The 21544-nt window shown below is 36.1% G+C and overlaps 1 protein-coding gene across 3 annotated transcripts in view; it reads right to left on the minus strand.

Moving 5' to 3' along the window:
• The window catches only part of PDLIM5 (PDZ and LIM domain 5), a 202678-nt gene that overhangs the window by 180420 nt on the left and 714 nt on the right, over nt 1-21544 (minus strand). For all 3 annotated transcript variants that reach the window (XM_028117814.2, XM_028117813.2, XM_088021106.1), the window contains exon 2: nt 18900-19037. In XM_028117814.2, coding sequence (XP_027973615.1) covers nt 18900-18995 — 96 coding nt within the window. In that variant the 5' untranslated portion in view covers nt 18996-19037. The remainder of the gene's footprint in view (nt 1-18899; nt 19038-21544) is intronic.

Here is a 21544-nt window from a genome sequence, read left to right on the forward strand (position 1 = left end):
ACTGCATTTACAAAAACCTACATCATCAAAAATGAAACAAGCACAAGACCTTATTTAAACAGCCTGATAAATCAACTTCCAAATTTTATTGAAGAAAATACTTGCTTCAAAAAATCATTGAAAAATAAGTTTTAAATTGTTACCAACTGTAGAGAAGTAAATCATCTATTATACTCAGAGCTTTACCATTAGATTGAATTTATAAAGTAGTTCTCCATTAGAATTTGTCCTTTACATAACAGCCTCCTTTGATGAGAAAATTTTTGTTCCTAATGTTTCTTGCCCCTCCCTCAGACAAATAAAAAGGGTGGGGTTTCACTGATGCAAAAGATCATACAGTTGATTACAAAACTTTTTTATTATGAAACTTAATTGGGATAACTTAGATAACTGTCTAGCAATAATAAAACTTAAATCTTAAAAAGAATGAAGGTTTAATGATGATAAAAAAATGAAAAAAACTCTTTGGGAAAACTGTCCCCCCACCCGAAAATATTTAACTACTTTCATTTAAAATTACAATCTAGTGACTAGAACAAAAGCCAAAACAATTGGACTATGGTTACCAGTTCACCTGATAAGTTAGCAGACTTTAAAAAAAGGTCCTTCCTGCCAGGTATAAATGAAACATTTCCATGATTATCCACTATTTTGGGTTTTTGTTGTTTGTTTGTTTTAAAGATTTTATTTATTTATTTGACAGAGAGAGAGACATAGCAAGAGAGGGAACACAAGCAGGGGGAGTGGGAGAGGGAGAAGCAGGCTTCCCGCCGAGCAGGGAACCCGATGTGGGGCTCGATCCCAGGACCCTGGGATCATGACCTGAGCCGAAGGCAGATGCTTAACGACTGAGCCACCCAGGAGCCCCTATCGACTATTTTGTTTGTTTGTTTTTAAGTAGGCTCCCCACCCAACATGGGGCTTGAACTCATGACCCTGAGATCAAGAGTTGCATACTCTACAAATTGAGCCAGCCAGGTGCCCCTCATGATCGTCCACTGTAATAAGACCAAAACTTGCCAGGAAGGGTTTCTGAAAGTAAAACTTAAAAGGCAACTTCAAATATTTTTTTAAATTCCCGAAACAGACTGAATCATTTTCCATATTAATATGCCTTTAATAATCTTCATGTTACTTTACTGATTACCCAAAAGATACTAAAATTTCTCAATTTCCTTATGAAATTGAAAAATACAGGTAAAGACAAAATCTTGGAGTAAAGACAAAAATAATTTTTTGTTTCACCTTACCTTTCAAAGTGAATATTATTGTGGAAGGGTGATGGCAATTAGTCACCACTCCATAAAAGTTATTATCACTGAACTATATATATGTAATCTGACCCCACTTCTCATTTATAATCAGTTACTCTTGCTACAAATACTAAACAACAATACTAAGAATACAAATACCAATATCTACAACTTTTTTAAACCTCAAATATTATTAAAACTTAACATTAAGCCTAAATAAAATATATTGCAATCAGCAGACTTTTCAGATCAAAAAAAATATTTACTGTGTACCATAGTACTATGTACTGTGTTCCAAAAACAAACAAAAAACAAGTTCTTATTTAATCTAAAGGCAACGTGCTTCTGTCCTATCAATTAAACTGCTACAGATTTTAATACAATTAAAATTAATAATAAAAATTAATCTTGGGAAACAACTACCCTCAATCCTCTAAAATCATCATCTACCACTCTCCCTGCTTAAGTCTATTCCAGCCACTCAAGTCTTGCTGTTCCTCAAACATGCCAAGCAAACACTCATCTCAGGGTCTTTACTCTTTGCCCAAAATGCTCTTTCCCAAGAGCACTTCACCCAAGCCTCCATTCAAATGTCATCTTATCTGTGAGGCCTTACTTGTTCACCTTCTATAAATTAGTGACCCCCATTCAACAACCACTCCCTTCCCTACACTCCTTTGTTTTGCCCCAAACTATTTATCACCAACTATTTTTATTTGTTTATTGTCTCTTCTTCTCTCCCCTAAAATACAGGTCTGAGAGAGCACAGACTTTTTTTCACACTGCTGTATTCTCAGTGCCTAGAACAGTGCCTAGAACATTTATTGAACAGAGATGTTCAATAAATATTTATGGAATAAGTAAATAAACCAATGAATGAGCAGCAATGATCTACATTCAGTTGTACAGCTAAAGTTCAGACGGTTAGATCGTATATTTCATACAATGCATAGAGCTTGTAAATAGTATAATCACATACAGATCTTCTAACTTTGTCTATAGACGGCTACATTTGGGTGAGGCACCCATCCCAGGTCCAGGTGGCTATGGCCAGAAAAGTAAGATGGCAAGGTAAGCAGCACAGAGCCCTACACAGAAAGGCTGCTGAATTGCAAAAACTCCAGGAAAGAGATAGTACAAATGGCAGACACCTTTCTTGTGTCTTGAGTAGTCTACATTTCACCTGTATATTCTCTAATAGTCAAATTTATCCCTCACTGGAGAAAAAAACTGTCCCCAGTAGCAACTGCCTCTCACCAGAAATATAGCTTATCATGTCACTTTATAAGAATTTTTTAAAAGGGGGGCACCTGGGTGGCTCAGTCAGTTAAGTATCTGCCTTCGGCTTGGGTCATGATCCAGGGTCCTGGGATGGAGCTGCACATCAAGCTCCCTGCTCCTGCTCGGCGGGTGGGCGGGGAATCTGCTTCTCCCTCTCCCTCTAGTCATGCGCACACCTCTCTCTAATAAATAAAATCTTTTTTAAAAAATTAATTCATTTAACTAAATACATTTTTAAAAATCAAAAGAATTTAAAAAAAGAAAAAGTCATAGTGAATGGTAATCACAGTAGAAAGAATGTCTAATTGGAGGTATGACTAGTACCCACCCTCCTTTTAGATCTCTTTGAGAGTTTATGCAAGATCTGACAGATGGAAAGGAAATGGCCCATTCATTCAAGAAATATTTATTATGCACCTTTTATAAGATACTTCAAGAAATAATTCAAACCACGGGTGTGTGTGTGTGTGTACCCGTGTGTGAAGGCAGCTTCTAAAAATTTCAATATAAAAACCTTAAAAATATAAAACTTCTTCAAAAAAGAAAAGCAAAATTGAATTTTGAAGATGACATTATCAAAGAAGTGATGGATCTAGAAATATTATTTCAAAAATGGTGTCAAAACTGCTTCAATGAGATATTATTGGTATTACTACAAAGTAACTATTTAAAAATTTTATTTTTTTATTTTTTCATTTATTTTTTATTCTTCCAGGTCTTATTTAAATTCTAGTTAGTTAACATCTAGCCTAATATTGGTTTCAGGTGTAGAATTTAGTGATTCACCACTTACATATAACCCCCCAGTGCTCATCACCACAAGTGCCTTCCTTAATACCCATCACCCATTTAGCCCATCCCCCTGCCCACCTCCCCTTAGTTTGTTCTCTATAGTTAATAGTCTTTTTCTGGTTTGCCTCCCTCTCTTTAAAGACTTTATTATTTTTAAGTAATCTCTACACCCAACATGGGGCTCAAACTTATAACCCCAAGATCAAGAGTCGCATGCTCCATCAATTAAGCCAACCAGGCACCCCATTGTAAGAGAACTTTTATTATTATTAGGTAACTTTCACTAAGTACTTACTATGTGCCAGGCACATAACATGTATTAATTTATTCAACTTGACAATGCTATGATGTAAATATTTTACCCCCATTTGGCAGATGAAGAACCTGGGGTACAGTTAAGTAAACTGTCCAAATATATACATATATATATATATATATATATATATATATATATATATATATATGGTAAATTTAAGAGCCAGGACTCATATGCAGGCATTGTGCTTCAGAAACTGTACTTACTGTAACTACAATAAACAGCATGTAGAATATTGTCCATCAAAAATATAATCTTAAACTGGTATGTTGGGAGAAAATATAAACCCTAAAAAAATCACTGTAAAAAAGGTCAATAAAAACACAATACTAGTATATTAGCTTTGGTAATAAAATATTCACAAATGTTTGACCATTCATTATTATATCGTAATTGCCTAAAGTGTTTTCTTAAGGCTAGAAATTAATTACTATTAGGTTACTTTAAATGTTAAGTTAAAATCAAGAAAACTGCATCTAAAATTTGTTTTAGGGGTGCCTGGGTGGCTCAGTTGGTTAAGCATCCTACTCTTGGTTTCGGCTCAAGTCAGGATCAGGGTCATGGGATCAAGTCCCATGTTGGGCTCACACTCAGCGTGGAGTCCGCTTGGGATTATCATTCCCTTTCCCTCCGCCCCTCCACCCCCCATGTATGCACTCTCTCTACATATAAAATAAATAAATCTTTAAAAATATATATAAATAAGTTTTTATACTAGTGTATTAATTTATCATATTAATGTACTATAGGTAATTCATAAGTTGGTTGTAAAGCATTATTTTGCAAATATAACCCAAAACTCACAGGAAAACTCATTCTTGCTCTGAATTTATAAAAAGCTGACCTAAATATGAAGTTTGAAGTTGTGTCATTTACCAAGGCATTATGATTTATTACTGCAGACTTAAACCTATATGATAGTGATGACACTTTTATCCATTACCAATGTGTTTAAGGCATGAAAATCTGAGTGTACTAAAGTATCAATGGGCAGCTTCTCCTATTAGATGTTAACCCTATCCAAGGGACCTCTCTGAAAGATTCAGAAATGAAAACATTAAATCTTATAAACTCCCTGCAGTTAAGATAATAAAAAAGTCACAACATAACCTTTGGAATTGGGTGCACTAACCAACCAACAGGTTAAAGCATTCTTTTTAAAAATAGACACATTTTAAAACCTTTTCCAGTTCAACATAACAGACCTAGAATAAACATCCTAACACTCACTTTATCTCTGAGGCATACTCTAACAAAAGTGTTACCAACATAATTTGTAAACAACTCCTTAGTGTGTATGCAACATTTCTGTATTAAAGTAGAAGAGGTCATAACATCACAAGGAAATGAAAACAGAAGCCATCTGGGCAACAAGCTGCTTCTTAGAGTTATAAGGAAAATTTAAAAGAATACAAAACAGAACAAAAATATAATCAGCATGCAAATAACAATGGAAAAAATAATGTATATGTTGTAACTGTAAGTAACTTTTCAAAACAAACATATTAAAATGAGTATTTTACTTCCAAATAGTCACTTTAGAAGGCTATATAGTCATTCCTTTGCTCAAAATTGTTTTGAATTCTCTCCCAGAAACTTTTACCAAAACCAACTTACAAAACACACCAGTTTGTAGATATGGTAAAATCACAATAATAATAACCCACACTCTCTAGCTCATCTCTAATCCAAAGGAATCAGAATCCCTCTTAAATCCCCAGGAGTTATCCCATGATTATTCCCAGGGTTATTCTCCTCAGTACCTTGACCCTTGTCTCTCATTCGGACACTAGACTTCCCTCATCCCACTCTGCTCTCCTCCTTGCTCACAGCATTGTTGCCACACTGGCACCCCTTCTATTTCTTGACCACACCAAGTTCTTTCCTGTTTCAAGGCCTTTGCACTTGCCGTTCTCTGTGCCAGCTATGCTCTTCTCCTGGCTCTTCCCATCACTGGCTCCTTACTCTTAAATCAACGTTGCCTCCTCAATCAAAAGGGCCTCTCTTGACCACCCAATTTAAAGGTAAAGACCTTACCTCCAGACACTTATCCTCCTCCCCCAATTATTCCCTAGCATATCACCTTGTTAAATTACACTGCTTATTTATGTATATACTTTGAACTATCAGTCCCATTTACTAGACTCTAAGGTCTAGTCTAGATTTGTTAGTCTAGATAGTCTGCTTATCTATTTTCAATACCTATGTCAATAGTGAGCACACAGTAGGTGCTCAATAATGATAATGAACAAATGACTCCATGCCCAGATGTAGGTATAGCAAATTGTTTCTGCCACTGCCACTTCTGTGTCTCCATGGATTCTACAAATCTTAGTCTAGAAGTTCCCTGCTATGCTGACACAGGCTACACGCTCAATGCACCTTACTGTGCTCTCTTCCCAGATCTGATTACATAAATGTCCTCTCTTACTTCTAAGCTCCTTCAGATATTTCATATCATGTTCCATGTGCCTTTATGTCAGAAAATAGAGAACCACCCTCTATACCCAAGGGCCAGTACACAGTAAGAGATCAATAAATATGTGCTGACTCACACCTTGTCATATCAGGGCTCTGGCACAAGTCATTCAGGAGAAGGGCAGTGCCAGAAGATGATACCAAGAGGACATACATACCCTGCTCTACCAAGAATTTACCCATGTCTCATATAACATAATTGTTATCAAAAGATAACAATTAAAAATAATAATAAAATCTCCAGGGACTATGCTTGAATACACTCAATTATCTGTTTCCTGAATTCCTTCCCATGAGGTTTCTTGATCTTTCAAGCAAACAGCACACACCCATACACAAACACTTGCCCCTCTCAGACTCTCCTAACTTCCATATATGTCCAGACAGGCCTGAATTCACATATGTACAAAGCATAGGCCAGTTTCAGTTTTCTTTCTCTTTTTAAACAAAAGATATACATATTGTAAAAATTTCAAACCATACTAAAGTGTACAGAGAAAACAGTGACATTTCCATCAAGCCCACTGCCCAGTGCAGCGTCTAAATCCTACACTATCCAGTCAAACAAAAATCAGTTTCCTGACTTAATAACTATATTTTTGCATTGGTCTTAATATATCTGAGGCGTTAGGTTCAGGTCTGAGTCACACATAAAGAGACATTTAAAACTTTTAAAAGCATATACCCAAGGGTGTGAAGAGAGGCAAACTATCATGAGAGAAACATTTGAAGAAATGGCTTCCTACAGAATATCCACAAGACTCAAAGGGAAATACAACTCAATCACTTATCTGAAAGGCTGTTAAGTGAGAACAACAAAGTACAACTTTGTTGTACATGACGCTAAAAGACAGAAGCAGAACCGTTGGGTCAAACTTACAGAAAAATTCTGACTGACACAAAGAAAGATTGTATCTTGGGAGGCAGGGGGTTATTGTATGATGTAACCTCTGGGACATTTCCTAGAAACTTAAACCCTGACTAGAATTAAAAACAAAGAAAACCAAAATGTTTCACCCGTTAATTCTATCAATTATGTATATTAACAAAACAAATCTAAGGAAATTTGATTGCGATTGCAACCCAGCTTCCCATTTGTCCTCTATTATCATTATGATCATCAGTCAATAGCTACTGAACACAAACTGGGAATTCTAGCATGATCTTGACCCATGCTGTAGAGTCCCCCCACCCCCACCCCCATGAGAGAATTTAACAAAGTATATAACGTATTTAAATGTACTTTTACTCACTTAAATATACTGCTGTGAAACCTAGTATGAAGACCAAAAATGTGTACTGTTCTCTGGTTCATGGGATTAAAAAAACAGTAACTAGTTCTTTTTAACATATCATTTGGTTTAGCAATGAGGTGTAAAGTAAAACCAAGTATAGTCAAAGATTCATAAAGAGGTCTTTGATAAATTCAACATTATTAAATCTTATAGTGTTAAAATATTTTATGTAGTATGCCAACTTCAGCCCTCTAAATCTTTGTCACAAAGATACTTACAACATTGTAAAGAGAACTAAACCCTGATTGTCATTTATTTACAAAAAGGATTTGACCTATGGTGACTGAACTCTGAAAAAAGGGAAAAGACTGGTGGTTGGGGAAAATTAGATCGGTCACATTATTTAGTCAATGACAGTTCCCATGTAACTTAGCCTTAGTCTTTTTGCTGAAATGATCTAAGTAACAGAAGATCCAGAATAAAAATGTTTTTTAAAAAAGCAAAGCCATATATGGTTCCCAAATATTTGTGTACAAAATGGAACACCAATGGTAGGTGAGAAACATCCAGTCAGCATGTGAGAATCCCTAAACATCCTGAATTCAATGTCTAGGGCCTGGAGTCTACATTTTTAAAATCTCTTAGGTGATTTCGATAATTGCTTTGGAAACCAGTCATATTTTTTCTTAATAATCTCAGTTATTCCCATCTATACAAGTCTTTTATTCTATAGCATTTATTCTCACTTTAAGAAATACACACACAAGGGCAGCTGGCTGGCTCACTCAGTGGAGCATCCAATCTTGATCTTGGGCTTGTGACTGCAAGCCCCAGGTTGGGTACAGAGATTACTTAAAATCTTAAAAAAAAAAAAGAAATACACACACAAACTTGACTGTCAGTAGTGAAAATTGTCATCTATTCCCAGAAAATAGAGTATACTGGTTAAAAGCATTACGACTACTCAATTTGACTGGTTTGATCAATTACTGGCTGTGTAACTCTGGACATGTAATTTAACTTCTCTCTTCCTTTTAAAAATCATACTTTCTCAGAGGACTGTTAATGAAAATTAAATAATGGAACATGTGCAAAACATTTGGAGCAGGGTCTAGACAATAACAAGGGCTCAATAAATGTTAGGGTATTTATGTTACTATTATTATTATTATTTAATATAGGAAAGAAAGGAGACCCAAGCAAGTTGGTGTAGTCAAAAATTTGAAAGAACACTTGGGATATGAATGTGCCTTGAAGGATGGGTAGAGGATTAAAGGTAAGAAGAAACTAAGGTAGTAAGCCCGAAAACTTAGGAAACCAAGGACTTTACCGTTCAAAATGGGCACTTTGTAACATAAACTCAATTGTATTAAGTGGGTCCATTTATATGCAGCCTGAATGCCAGGCACAGGAGTCAAGCAATAATTCAAGAGATAACAGGAAGCCCTTAACAGTTCTTAAATAGGGCAGTAATATGTTAAATGCAGGATTTTAGAATTCCTGCCTGGGCAAACCACCAGCCTGAATAGAAAGAACCAAACTACAAGAGGATGAAGCCATTGGGGCACCTGGGTGGCTCAGTCTGCCAGCATTTGCCTTCTGCTCAGATCATGATCCCAGGGTCCTGGGATCGAGCCCCACATCAGGGTCCCTGCTAGGCCAGGAGTCTGCCTGTCCCTCTCCTTCTGCCTGCCGACCCCCTTGCTTGTGCTCTCCCTGTCAAACAAGTAAACAAAATCTTAAAAAAAAGTGGTGGGGGGGAATAGGCCATTGACAAAGTTCGGAAACACCTGTGTCTACTAAAATATCAAAGTATCACTCTGAGAATTGGATACCAATAACTAGAATCTTCCAGAATAGAGGTACATATAAACAAAAATGCCTACTATAAAAAGATGAGAACTATTTGTAGAATATTTAGAAGTTAGTAGCATAGAGATACTCCAAGAGAATGTCCAAAATCATGAAAACTACATGTGTAATAATACTTGTATCTATATGTATAAACTTCTTCCTCCAGAACATCTTTAAAGGTTCCTAGTTAAGGGACAAAGCATTTGTTTTCTATAGGATATTTGTCCTCCACTACCTTTTCTCAAGAAGAAAAATACTTTCAGAACATATCCACAACCTCCTCTGGCTAGCATTATACAACCCTACTAAATTTTTTAATTTTACCATCTATAAAAGTTAAAATCCCAGAAATCATTTGTGAAATACTAGGATAATTATTGGATCCTCAACAGAACCAAATCATAACACTTAAATCCTTGATAGAATGAATAGTAAATGGCATCCAATTGTTAATGTCATTAAAATAAAATTTTAGTAAATCAAAATTTACGCAAGACAACTATGAAGAACAACAGCCATTGTTAAATCAATTTTTGGATCCTGAAAAAAAAAATGTTTAACAAATCATAGAATTCAAATAACAAATGGTGTAAATTCTTAGCGAGTTCCAAACTCTTCTCATCATATATTTTTTTAAGATTTTATTTTTAAGTGGGGCACCTGGGTGGCTCAGTCAGTTACTTGTCTGCCTTCAGCTCACATCATGATCCCAGGGTCCTGAGATTGAGCCCCACATCTGGTTCCCTGCTTAGCAAGGAGTCTGCTTCTCCCTCTGCCCTCCCCCATGCTCATGCTCACTCTCTCTCTCTGACAAATAAATAAAATCTTTAAAAAAAAAAAAGGCATCGCTAAATAAATAAAATCTTTAAAAAAAAGATTTTATTTTTATGTAATCTCTATACTCAACATGGGGCTCAAACCCACAACCCTCAGATCAAGAGTCGCATGCTCCACCAACTGCACCAGCTAGGCGCCCCTCTTCTCATCATATTTAAAAATTTGAGGGGCGCCTGTGTGGCTCAGTCTGTTGGGTGCCTGCCTCCGGCTCAGATCATGATTCCAGGGTCCTGGGATTGAGCCCCGCATCAGGCTCCCTGCTCGCGGGGAGCCTGCTTCACCCTCTACTCCCCACTATGCTCTCTCTTGCTCTCTAATAAATAAATAAAATCTTTTAAAAAAAATTTTTACAGCAACACACTAAAGGGAAATTCCACATTTCCCCTTTAACCACATAAAACACAAACATCCCTGGCATCCTTACTCTTTTTGTCACCAAGGTTACCACCACACACACTCTGCTGCTCAAACCTGGGTAAAATGAAGAAATACATTATGTCACGTGTTAGTATGCCTTCATGATGCCTGATTCACTATGTTATGGAACACCAAACACTTCAGTTAAGCTCCACTGGTTAATAAAGGTTGATAATGAAAACACAATGAGTTTCCTAGGGGTGAATTTTACTATGTCCCAGGGCCATACTGAACAGTTCATAATGGTCAGTCTCCCTGTCACATCATTTAAAGTGAGTTAGAGAGGATGTGAAATCCCACAATATATCAGGCTCCAGGAGAAACTCTGAAAGTTACAACCTTGATTCTATTAAATGTGATTTGCTTAAATTTTTCAGAAAGTCTATGACAGGGCAATATGCCAAAAACCGTTCAACAAAAGACAAACAAAATCTTTCACATGTAATTGGAAGTAATATGTTAACATTGAGAGGAAATCGGCTTAAAAATAGGAAATAAACTTTAAAAAAAAAGAATCAGGAAATAAATTACAGAAGTAACTATTAATCAAAACTCTGAATGAAAAAATTCAAAGAACATCATCCCTAGAAATTAATGGTATCATTTATAGAAGAGCAGGACATTTTTATTTCATATGTTCCTATGCAAAATGGGAAACAATGAACCACTTAAAAACAGAAAATCCTCAGTGGACTACTTGTGATTAAGTCCTATAAAAAGGAGAAAAGTGGGGGTGTCTGGGTGGCTCAGTCGTTAAGCATCTGCCTTTGACTCAGGTCATGATTCATGGATCAAGCCCCACATCGGGCTCCCTGGTCCGCGGGAGGCCTGCTTCTCCCTCTCCCGTTCCCCCTGCTTGTGTCCCCTCTCTTGCTGTGTCTCTCTCTGTCAAATAAATAAATAAAATTTTTTTAAAAAAAGGAGAAAAGTGCAAAAGTGGAAATAGGCCCAACTGATTAGAAAAGACCAAAGTCTGTTGAAATGTGTGCTAGCGCCGGTATGAGGAAACCAGCATTCTTATACTGTGGGTAGGAGTGTCGCAATAGAGATAGCTGGCAATATCAATCAAAATTATAAATGTATATAACCCTTTGACTCGGCAATTCCATTTCTAGGAATTTATCTGACAGATATGTTCATATGTATGCCATATACATAAATCCAAAAATTACACTGCAGTGTCAGTAAAACCAGTTGAATAAATTATGATAAATCCAAACAATGCACCTATACAAAAAGAATGGAGATGTATTTACTGATTTGGGGTTAAGTGAAGAAAACAAAATGCCAAAAAAAAGTATAGTTTTTAAGGATGCTGTTTGTGTTGAAAAGGGGATTGATAAGAATATATACGTATATGCATATATCCGTATAGATTATCTCTGAAACTATACACAAGAAACTGCTAACTGGTTGCTTCCAGGAAGAAGAAATGAATGGCAGGACAACAGGAGACTCTCCTTTATATGCTATTATACCTTTGGAATTTCAAACCATATGAATGTATTACCTAAAAAGCAGCATAAATTAACCAAACTTTAAAAGCAGGTAAGGTGAAAGGTTAAAAAGACTGAGTACCAAATGTGACCCAGTATGTAAGTGCTCTCACTGAGGCCTTTTTAAAATTGCCTCTTTTCTCCTTCCATCTAATGTGCTCTTTTCCATTCCCTCCTGTTAACTTTCCCAGTCCATTTTACACTCCCCCTATGTAGGCCTATCAGGGTCATGTGTTATAACTACCTAGTCCTGCTAGGAGTACTAAATGCCAAAGAGGTTGATGGACTTTGTTCCAGTAATCATTACACAAAATCGGCAACAACATGAGTTGTAAAAGAAATTAGTTATTTACAGAAGGGTAGATAACTCCACTCATGTAAAACAAAAGAAAGAAGGTGGGGAAAGATAGGGAAGTGAACATGATTTCACAGTGTTATAAAAAATTCTTCCAAACCTAACTTTACTCATTCAATTCTGTCTGCTGTTTTTTCATAAATATTTTAGTACAAAAAACAAAAACAAAAAAACCTTAATAAAAACAGAGTATCTATGCTAGAAAAGTGATTTTCCCACTTCGCAATTTAAACACCAAACCTGCATTCCCAACAGATCTATAGAGTGGCTCTGCCCCTGGAATAGCTAAGGTAATGGTCACCATGGTCACTACTCCTTAATTGCTTAAACTAATTTTTTTCTCTTTTCATTCCCTTATGTCATTTATTTGCAAATGCATACATATATCAGTATTGCATATGCTAGGGTCTTATTCTGTCACATTTCATATTATATAGTCAATATTTCTGTATTTCAAAATTTAAATAAAGGTCTACTACTACCTACTAAAACTGAAACATAATTATCCCTTATAAGACACCAAAGAAACAACACCTTTTTTGTCCAGAGCAATGTTTGCTTCTAGAATAACTAACTCCTATCAGATTCTTTCCCCCATGCAGTCGTAACTGGGTGAAAAGGCCATGACTGATCTCATGGTATATGGGAATCTGGATAAGAACTGCTGCCAAGAGGATATTTTGGACAAAGACAACTGGTTAACTGTATATTCACATTGCAACCTAACAACTATCATAAATAAAAGTTCTTTGTCTTGAAAGTTCTCAAAAATAACTGAAGTCCACAGTCTTCAATATTCTCAGTTTAAGTAGATTTTATCCCTAATTTGTGAGTAGGTGAACAAGTTATGTAAAAATCTCCTTTACTTAGGTTTAAAGTGTTATTCTGGGAGCACCTGGGTGGCTCAGTCGGTTAAGTGTCCAACCCTTGATTTTGGCTCAGGTCATGATCTCAGGGTTGTGAGATCAAGCCTAGCATCTGGCTCCATAGTGGGCTGGGCATGAAGCCTGCCTAAGATTCTCTCTCTCCCCCTGCCCTTTCCACATCCCACCCCCAACACATGCACACTCTTTATCTCTCTCTAAAAAAATAAAATAGTTATTTTTACTTCACCCAATCTTTCAAAAATGCCCAACATTCATTAAAATCTGAAAAATCAAGCCCCCCTTTTCTAAAACTACTAATTTACAACAAAACACACTGATAAGATTTTTCATTTCTTTACCAATAACAATCCAGAAAAGCATCTTCAGAATTATCTTGAGATTCTTTATCCTTGTGACCACAATGATAGAAAATCACCACTTAGGAAAAAACAGGTCTCTGTGCCCCACAAAAAAAGATAATTAATATTTTAAAAGCAGAAGATGAACATACATGTGAAATATACATTATGTAGTTATACAAACTATATCATTAACTTTCCAACTTGGCATAATGACAGAGTAGTTGGAAGGGAATGTAAAAGAAAACACTCAACAGCTTAAAATTAACAATGGGCCCATTTATTCAAGGTAGGATGGTTCTCCCATTTCAGCTTGAGAGGACTGAAAGTCTTTCTATCCTCCTCTAGGAGGGAAACTCTGCAGCTGGCCTGACTGGAGAATCACTCAACTATATTCACAGCTTTGCTCAGAGTCAAGCAATGGCAAGCAAAGTCTCCATCTTCACTTTGCACTGAAAACCAACACAGAGAAATGTTGATTTTGAGGTGTTCAAATTTCATCCTTCCAGCATCATTTCAATTAATTTCTCCTGCAGGAAGCCAACCCCACGAATACAAAAGCCCACTGAAACTGAGAAACACTTATCTGTATCTTTGTAATTTCATCAAATGTCTTGTGTGATAGGTCTTATGACGATGTCTAGTACTATACTTATTTCTTTTCTCCCCAACCTCTGTACCCCCCAATACTTTGTATCTTCTTAAATGGTTTCTAGGAAGTATTCCTATAATTGTTGAATAAATGAATTCTTGGCAAAATGTTTCACAGCTGTCTTCTCTCTGTTCTGTCTTACACTCCCAAGCCAAGCTCCATACTCCAGAAAATAGTAAATTTCCTTTGCTTTTCAAATCCAACTAAAATCTTGTCCTAGTTGGTAACAACTAATCCTCTCCTAACTCTTGAGAATCAAAATCATTATCTGTACTAATATTAATTTAATTTGTATTAAAATATCTGGCCTCATTCTTATCTGCTAAAGAAACAATGTAGATGTTTTATGGAGAACTGGGAGCTCATCTTCAAGAAATTCAAATACTAACATTTTAAGGAAAAAACTCTAACATCATAAATCAGAAAACAACACACAACAGAGACTTCAACTTTAGGATGCCATACTTAAAAGATATTATTCACAAATATATCATCCTTCCTGTAATTCCATCATGAGGAACATCAACTTACCAAAATATGGCCTTGAATTGTGCAAAAAGTCTATTTCTTCTTATAAAATATACTGGCAAAGACCAATAACCCACACTGCTACAATGAAACCCATCCCCACATTCCATGGCTTCAAGGCAATTCCATAAATACAGGGTCATAAAAAGGCAGCCTACAAACTCTGTTAGCCAGTATTCCATTTTAAGAATAGGAAACTGAAGACAATGACATGTGATTATATAGTCACAGTAATCTAAGGATCTTTTTAAAAGTTTGCAGGAATTACCAATTTTGTCTTAGAAACCCACCTATTAAAAAAGAATGTAAAATTTGTACACTATAGATAATGGGTAAATCTGTGTGAAATGTTAAATACTGTACAGTTTGCAAAAAAAAAAATTATACAGTTTGCATGCTTTAATACACAAAGTCATATCCAGCATATTCACATGCTAGTAACAACAAAATCTCAGGAAAACAGAATGTTCAAGTCCCAGCCAATAGCCTACTTATCACAAATACATTTGCTGTCACAGAGTTCCAATGTTAGAAGGGAATGTAAATAGCCCTATGGAGTTCGACACAGCGATACCTGACCAGAGGAAAAACTGGATGCTTTTGAACTCTAAACATAAACATGCAGCTTCCCAGCTAAGCACAAACTTGTGATTTTTTTTTTCTTTTTCAATTCCAGTAGACTCTTAAGTAAAAAAATATAACTCCTACATTACCCACAATTATGGGGTATTTGATATTTCAAGTCTCAAAATATTTTTTCTTTTTAATATAATATTGTTGTAAAAAAAATAAGAGCTAAGAGAATACAATGTGCCAGACCCTGCTAAGAATTTCATACGTAACATTAATATAAAAGAATTACTAAATTATATGTTTTAAGGCATGCTGTCAAGTTTTAATTACTCCTTGACACTATTAAACAATTAATGACCACAAAAATATATCCCGATAATTTTACATAATTAAGGCAAAATAAATATAACTAGAGAAATAAGTAAGATGAGGCATGACATTACTACTCTTACTACAACAATATGAATTAGTTATTAGGCACACATCTTTATTAGGCAATGTTACTAGGCATGTCTGAACTGAAACACACAAGGGGTTAAAAGTAACTTACAATGAAAGCCACCAGCCTAGCAGCACAGTTGAGCCAACATTCCCTTCTCTCCTCCCCTCCCCTCCCCATCCTCTCCAGTCCAGAATGAATTGCATGCCCCACTGCACAAGGCCCAAAAAGGTCACAGGAGATGGCAGAGACTTTTGTAAGAGAACAGAAATAACTCAGCAGCTTTGTTACCCTAGTCTCTTTTAATCAGTATGTTCAAAATCCTTTAATTAGCACTCTGTCTACACAAGGAAAGCATTTCTTCTGTGCCAGGGGAGGGCACATATGTATGTACACAGTGTTCTGTTGTATCAGCATCACAACATGGAGCTAGGCCTCAAACTGTCTGCCAGGGAACTAAGGCACAGAAAACTCTTTTAAAGGCATGATACCACAAAATTTACACATTACATTTGCATTTTTATTACCAAACAACAAAGTGATGTTTTAGTTTGTTTCATTAAGTGTCAATTTGTTTCTGGACTTTTTTCCTAGCAAAAATGGATGCATTTTAAACTAAACAATAACTTCTGTAATCCATTTATAAAGTAAGATATTCAAACTTAATAAAAATAATGTTAAAAGAACATAAAAACAAGACAATACTAAAATATCATTCCTTTCTTCATAAAAGATCTTCAGTAAGAGAAAAATATTGCCTTGTTCAAACAGGAATAAATCACAAGACACATTTTCACATGGATGCTTTCCATTTTAAATTTCACCCAACCATGAAGTCTTAAAACTTAGAGGCTGGATTATATCTATGAATTTCCTTATAAAATCTGATTAACTGGAATCAAGACAGAAATTGGTGGTAAATTAAAGCTAACTGTTTAAAAATAAAATAAAATAGGGGTGCCTGGGTGGCTCAGTCATTAAATGTCTGCCTTCGGCTCAGGTCATGATCCCAGGGTTCTGGGATCAAGCCCCGCATGGGGCTCCCTGCTCAGCAGGAAGCCTGCTTCTCCCTCTCCCACCCCCCTGTTTAACTGTTTAAAAAATCCACAGCCAAGAAACAAGGAAAACTCCATTAGTAAACAGGGATTAGCTGTATTTCAGCAGAGATTTTCATGTGTTACAAACTTAATCTTTCAAAATCAAGTTGTGTGTATATATAGTAAGAAGCAGTGTGTGTATATATGTGTATAATTAAAACAGCCTCCGAAATACCTGATTAGAGAAAAAAACCTAATTAAAGAAACAATCTATAGATAAAATTTATCATTAGGGAAGTAGCATAACATAAATGCTTGAAAGCCAGTTCTTCCACACCAGCCATTTGAGCTCATAGCACAGTTTTGTACAATGGGCACAGTACCACTGTTTCACAGGTTGACATGAGAATTAAATGAGATGATGCACCCAAAGCAACTGGCAAAAATCCAAAAGTCTGCTGGCAAGGCTGTTGGGGGGGTGGGAACGGGAGGTGCATTGTGAATTTTTGTGCATTGCGCAGAAGTGTAAATTGGTACAATCTATCGAAACTGTATATGTGTGTGTCCATATACACATGTATATAGACACACACATATACAGTTGACTCTTGAACAGCATGAGGGTTGGGGCACTGACTTCCCCATACAGTCAAAAATCCATGTATTTCTTTTGACTGCCCCAAAATTTAACTATACTAATAGCCTACTGTTCACTGAAAACCTTACCGATAACATAAACAGTCTATTAACACGTATTTTGTATGTTATATATACCGTATTTTATCATACAGTAAACTAGAAAAAAGAAAATGTTAAGTAAATCAACCTGACTTTGGCTCAGGTCATGATGTCAGGGTCTTGAGATCAAACCCTGCATCAGGCTCCACATGCAGAGGGGATTCCGCCTGAGATTCTCTCCTTTCCCTCTGCCCCTCCCCACGCCTGCCTGTGTTCTCTCTCACACGCTCTTTAAAATAAATAAATAAATCTAAAAAAAAAGAAAAAAGAAAATCATAAGGAAGAGAAAATACATTTACAGAATTGTATATATATTTATTGAAAAAAAATCCCTGTGTAAGTGGACCTGCACAGTTCAAATCTGTATCGTTCGAGTCAACTGTACGTGTTTATACATATACATAAAAAATTATGTATATATGGTATCCACTACAGCACTGTTTGTAGTAGCAATACTGGAAATGATATAAATGCCTTTCCATAGGAGACTGGCTAAATAAATGCTACTTCCCTACAAGAGAATTCTACATAGTTGTTAAAAACAAAAATAAAAAACCTCGAGGGAAAGTTTTCCATGATAAATTATTGAGAAAAAAGGACACAGAGCAACACATATAACATGCTATCATATAAGTAAAAGGGGAGTGGATATTCATATTTATTTGACCATGAAAAAAAAAGCCCTCTGGAACATTATACAAGCAATTAATAGCAAGAAGAAAGTGAAATGGTGCTTGACACATGGTCAAGCCTCAAAAAACATAATCATCATCATGAAAATATATCCTCAAACTGTATACACAGAATACATTCAAACTAAATCCATAATGAGGTAAACAACCAAATCTCAATTATTTATAAACTATCTAGGAGATCCAAGCCCTCAATCCCTCTTCAAAGATAAGTAGCCTTTGGCAATTTTACTGTTGACTATCACCTTCACCAGAAAGTGAGCTGAGGAAATAACACCAAAAACAGTGATTTTATTTGATATTGATCAACAGTTTTTAATTAACAGCTTCTGGAGCTGAAAGGAACAATGAAAATCCCATTATGCAGCTTTCTAATATTACATATGAAGAAACTAAGGTCCAGATTCCCCAAATGAGTGACAGTTCAAAGATTTGAAGTCTGCCCCTTAGTTAAATGCTTTCCATTTCTTTATTAATAAGATGGGGGAAACTGAAAATAAGCTTAATTGAAATCGATTATCCTTGTTAAATTCCCTCCCCTCCACATCCTTTATTATACATAACTAAGTTTGCTGAGATTAAATCCCATAAGCAACTGTAATAAGTACAGGTTATCCAGAGAATTCAACAACTCAGCCCTGAGGTTTCCAAGACTAAGCATTGAATGAACATCTGTAATAAAATCTGTGAAGTTTGCTTACACTAGAGATTGTCAGAGGCATGTTGAAATCCTTGCCACCTTGCAGCCGGAAACCCCAAGGAGCTGGGCCAACCAAGGATACACTGTAGTTGCTCATGGCTCTAATAGCTCAAAGTCCAATCCCAGAAAATGAAAGAAACTGTGAAAGAAAATTAGATGGTTAACAAAATGTTTATTTGAAGCCTTATCACATATTCAAAAGTATTTAATATAAACTCAACTAAATTATGTTCAATATTTTGTTCGGGGGGATGAAGATACAGAGGATAAGTCTACATTAAGTTCTGACTGCAGTCTTTTCAGGAAAAGGAATCTATGAGCTAATATACAATTTCTAAACTGATGCCAATTTCCATAATCTAAAAATTCCATATCAGCATCTATTTCTAGACACTTGATCAGTTTTATAACTTGCTACAGTACAATTTGTGGCTTCTTGCATACAAACTTTAACTCAAAGTACTTTACAACACTTCACTATACAGAGAAGAAAGAACAAGATTTCATTTCAGGTTTAATTCAAAATGATTTTCCCCTTCCCTCTACCTCATGCATTCTTTAGCCTGCAGTTGGTAAGAGTCCTTAAATTCTAAGCTACTCTCCAATATGGAAGGACTGCATATCTGTAGACTCTCATTCCACATACATAATTTTTTTAAAGTAAGTTGTTTTTTAATACACAAAACTATTCTCTCCAATCATCAACTACAACTTGTATTTCCTCTCATAGGGACATGGTATTTTCGACACAGAGCAATATTTACTTTTCCTTTAGACAGGCAATGATAGGCACTAGTCTAGCACAGTGATATTTCAGTGAGAACCTGCTTCTTGTTTTATACACACACCACATCAGGCAAAGTAAAGAATGAGCATTAACCACACAGTGAGTGAGATGACCAAATGGGTTAGGAATATAAGGTGAATCTTAATGCATGAAAGGGAACGGGAGCCTTAGAAAAGCAGCAGCACTTCAGTGTTGTCTTTTTTGTTTTGCTGTAAGTGCACTCATAATGACTCTCATGGTTTTACTTTGAGTTTTGTATTGGTCGGTATGATTGATTATGTGTAGTGGGAGAAATTGGGAGAAATGGATATTTTCTAAAATGTAATGTTAAAGAAACATATTATTTCCCCCCTTTAAAAATATTAAAAATATAGTGGATGTATAATTTAATAATTTTAAAACCACATTTTAAAAGAAAACTGTTGAAGACACACTTCCTTGGAAAATCTATGCTGTTGGACTAAATCACCACCTTATATTATTACCTGTCTTAAAATATTTTTCCATTTTTTTAACCCATTCAAAACTTTGATCCCATTACACCAAATTAATATTGGCACATGTAGGTATGTGAATCATTGGGCACATTAAAAACAAACAGAAGATGTAACTTCTTATAAGGGGAAAATGAGGCAAAACTTTCAAGTCTGGTCCTTAAAGAAAAATTAAACCGGTGAAAATCTGTACTGCACCAAAAATGAGATGAGCTTTTCCCACTGGCATGGTAATACATATTCAGTACTGATGTAATACACATAGGGCACTAAAAAGACCTACTGGCCATGCCAGAAGTCAAACTGTTAGGTACACATGAACAACAAATAACAGAAAGATAATTAAGAACCACACATAATTTAATTGCTTTCCCACTGTAATAAAAGATTTTCATAGAACTACTAAAGAAAGATTGTTCTGACGTCGGTATTATATGATATAAATCAGAAGCGTGTAAAGCCAACAGATATTTCCGAGGCAGTCTGCCCCCTCCTTTTTTAATCTTTAACCTGTATCAAGAGAACAATGTGAGAGTTAGGCTCAACTTACTCTGGACCCACTGTTCCCTACAAGAAAATGTATGTAATTTATATATCAAGCCATGTACATACAACTTCCCTTTACTTGGGAGTTTCCTTCCCGATTTATCTTATTAAAATTTCTAGCACTGGCAAGGTCACAGCCACACTACAGAACCAGTGTCATTTCATTTCTAGTATTCTCCCTCTGCTAGCTTCGTTTGCCTTAAAACATTCTGATCCCTAAGTAATGGCAACATTATTATTGGCTTTTTCCAGGTCTCCCCCATCTGGTTCTTAGTGCCCAAACTCCTCCTAAGGAAGCAGGAAATAGTGAGCAGCCTATTCTGCTTTCAAACACGAAGAAAATGTTGGACCTTCCGTACGGTTTGGGATTTTCTTTTAGGGAAAGTCTAAAAACAATGTCTTCGCTTTAATATTTGGGAAGGAAGCTTGGTATTTCCCACACTTCTATCCCGGCTTCTTCGGTGAGTGGGAAGAGGGAAAGGAGAACTCAGTGGCAAGAAGGGTCTGAAATTAACGAGCAGTATCTTGAGATTCTCTCTTTCCCCAAATTGGGAGATAATGGAGTAGAGCTGAAGAACTAAAGCCACAGGCACATGATGAAAGCAGTCGACAAGACATTTTTCCAGCAGAGGTTCACGCCTAGCCCTGTTTGCCAAATAAGGCTCCGGAGCGGGCTATTTCCGTGGCTGGCAGGTCCGACGTCCCCACGGTCGGGAAGGCGGACTTGGGATAGGATCTGGCGATCACAGCCGAGACCTGCCCTGCCCGACGCAGCCACGAATTTTCTTTCCTAGCTCTGCCCTGTCCAGACGCCCTTCC

Source organism: Eumetopias jubatus, unplaced genomic scaffold (assembly GCF_037043125.1).
Source record: "Eumetopias jubatus isolate StellerSeaLion01/CBP00866 unplaced genomic scaffold, mEumJub1_p1.0 scaffold_2, whole genome shotgun sequence".
NCBI lineage: Eukaryota > Metazoa > Chordata > Mammalia > Carnivora > Otariidae > Eumetopias > Eumetopias jubatus.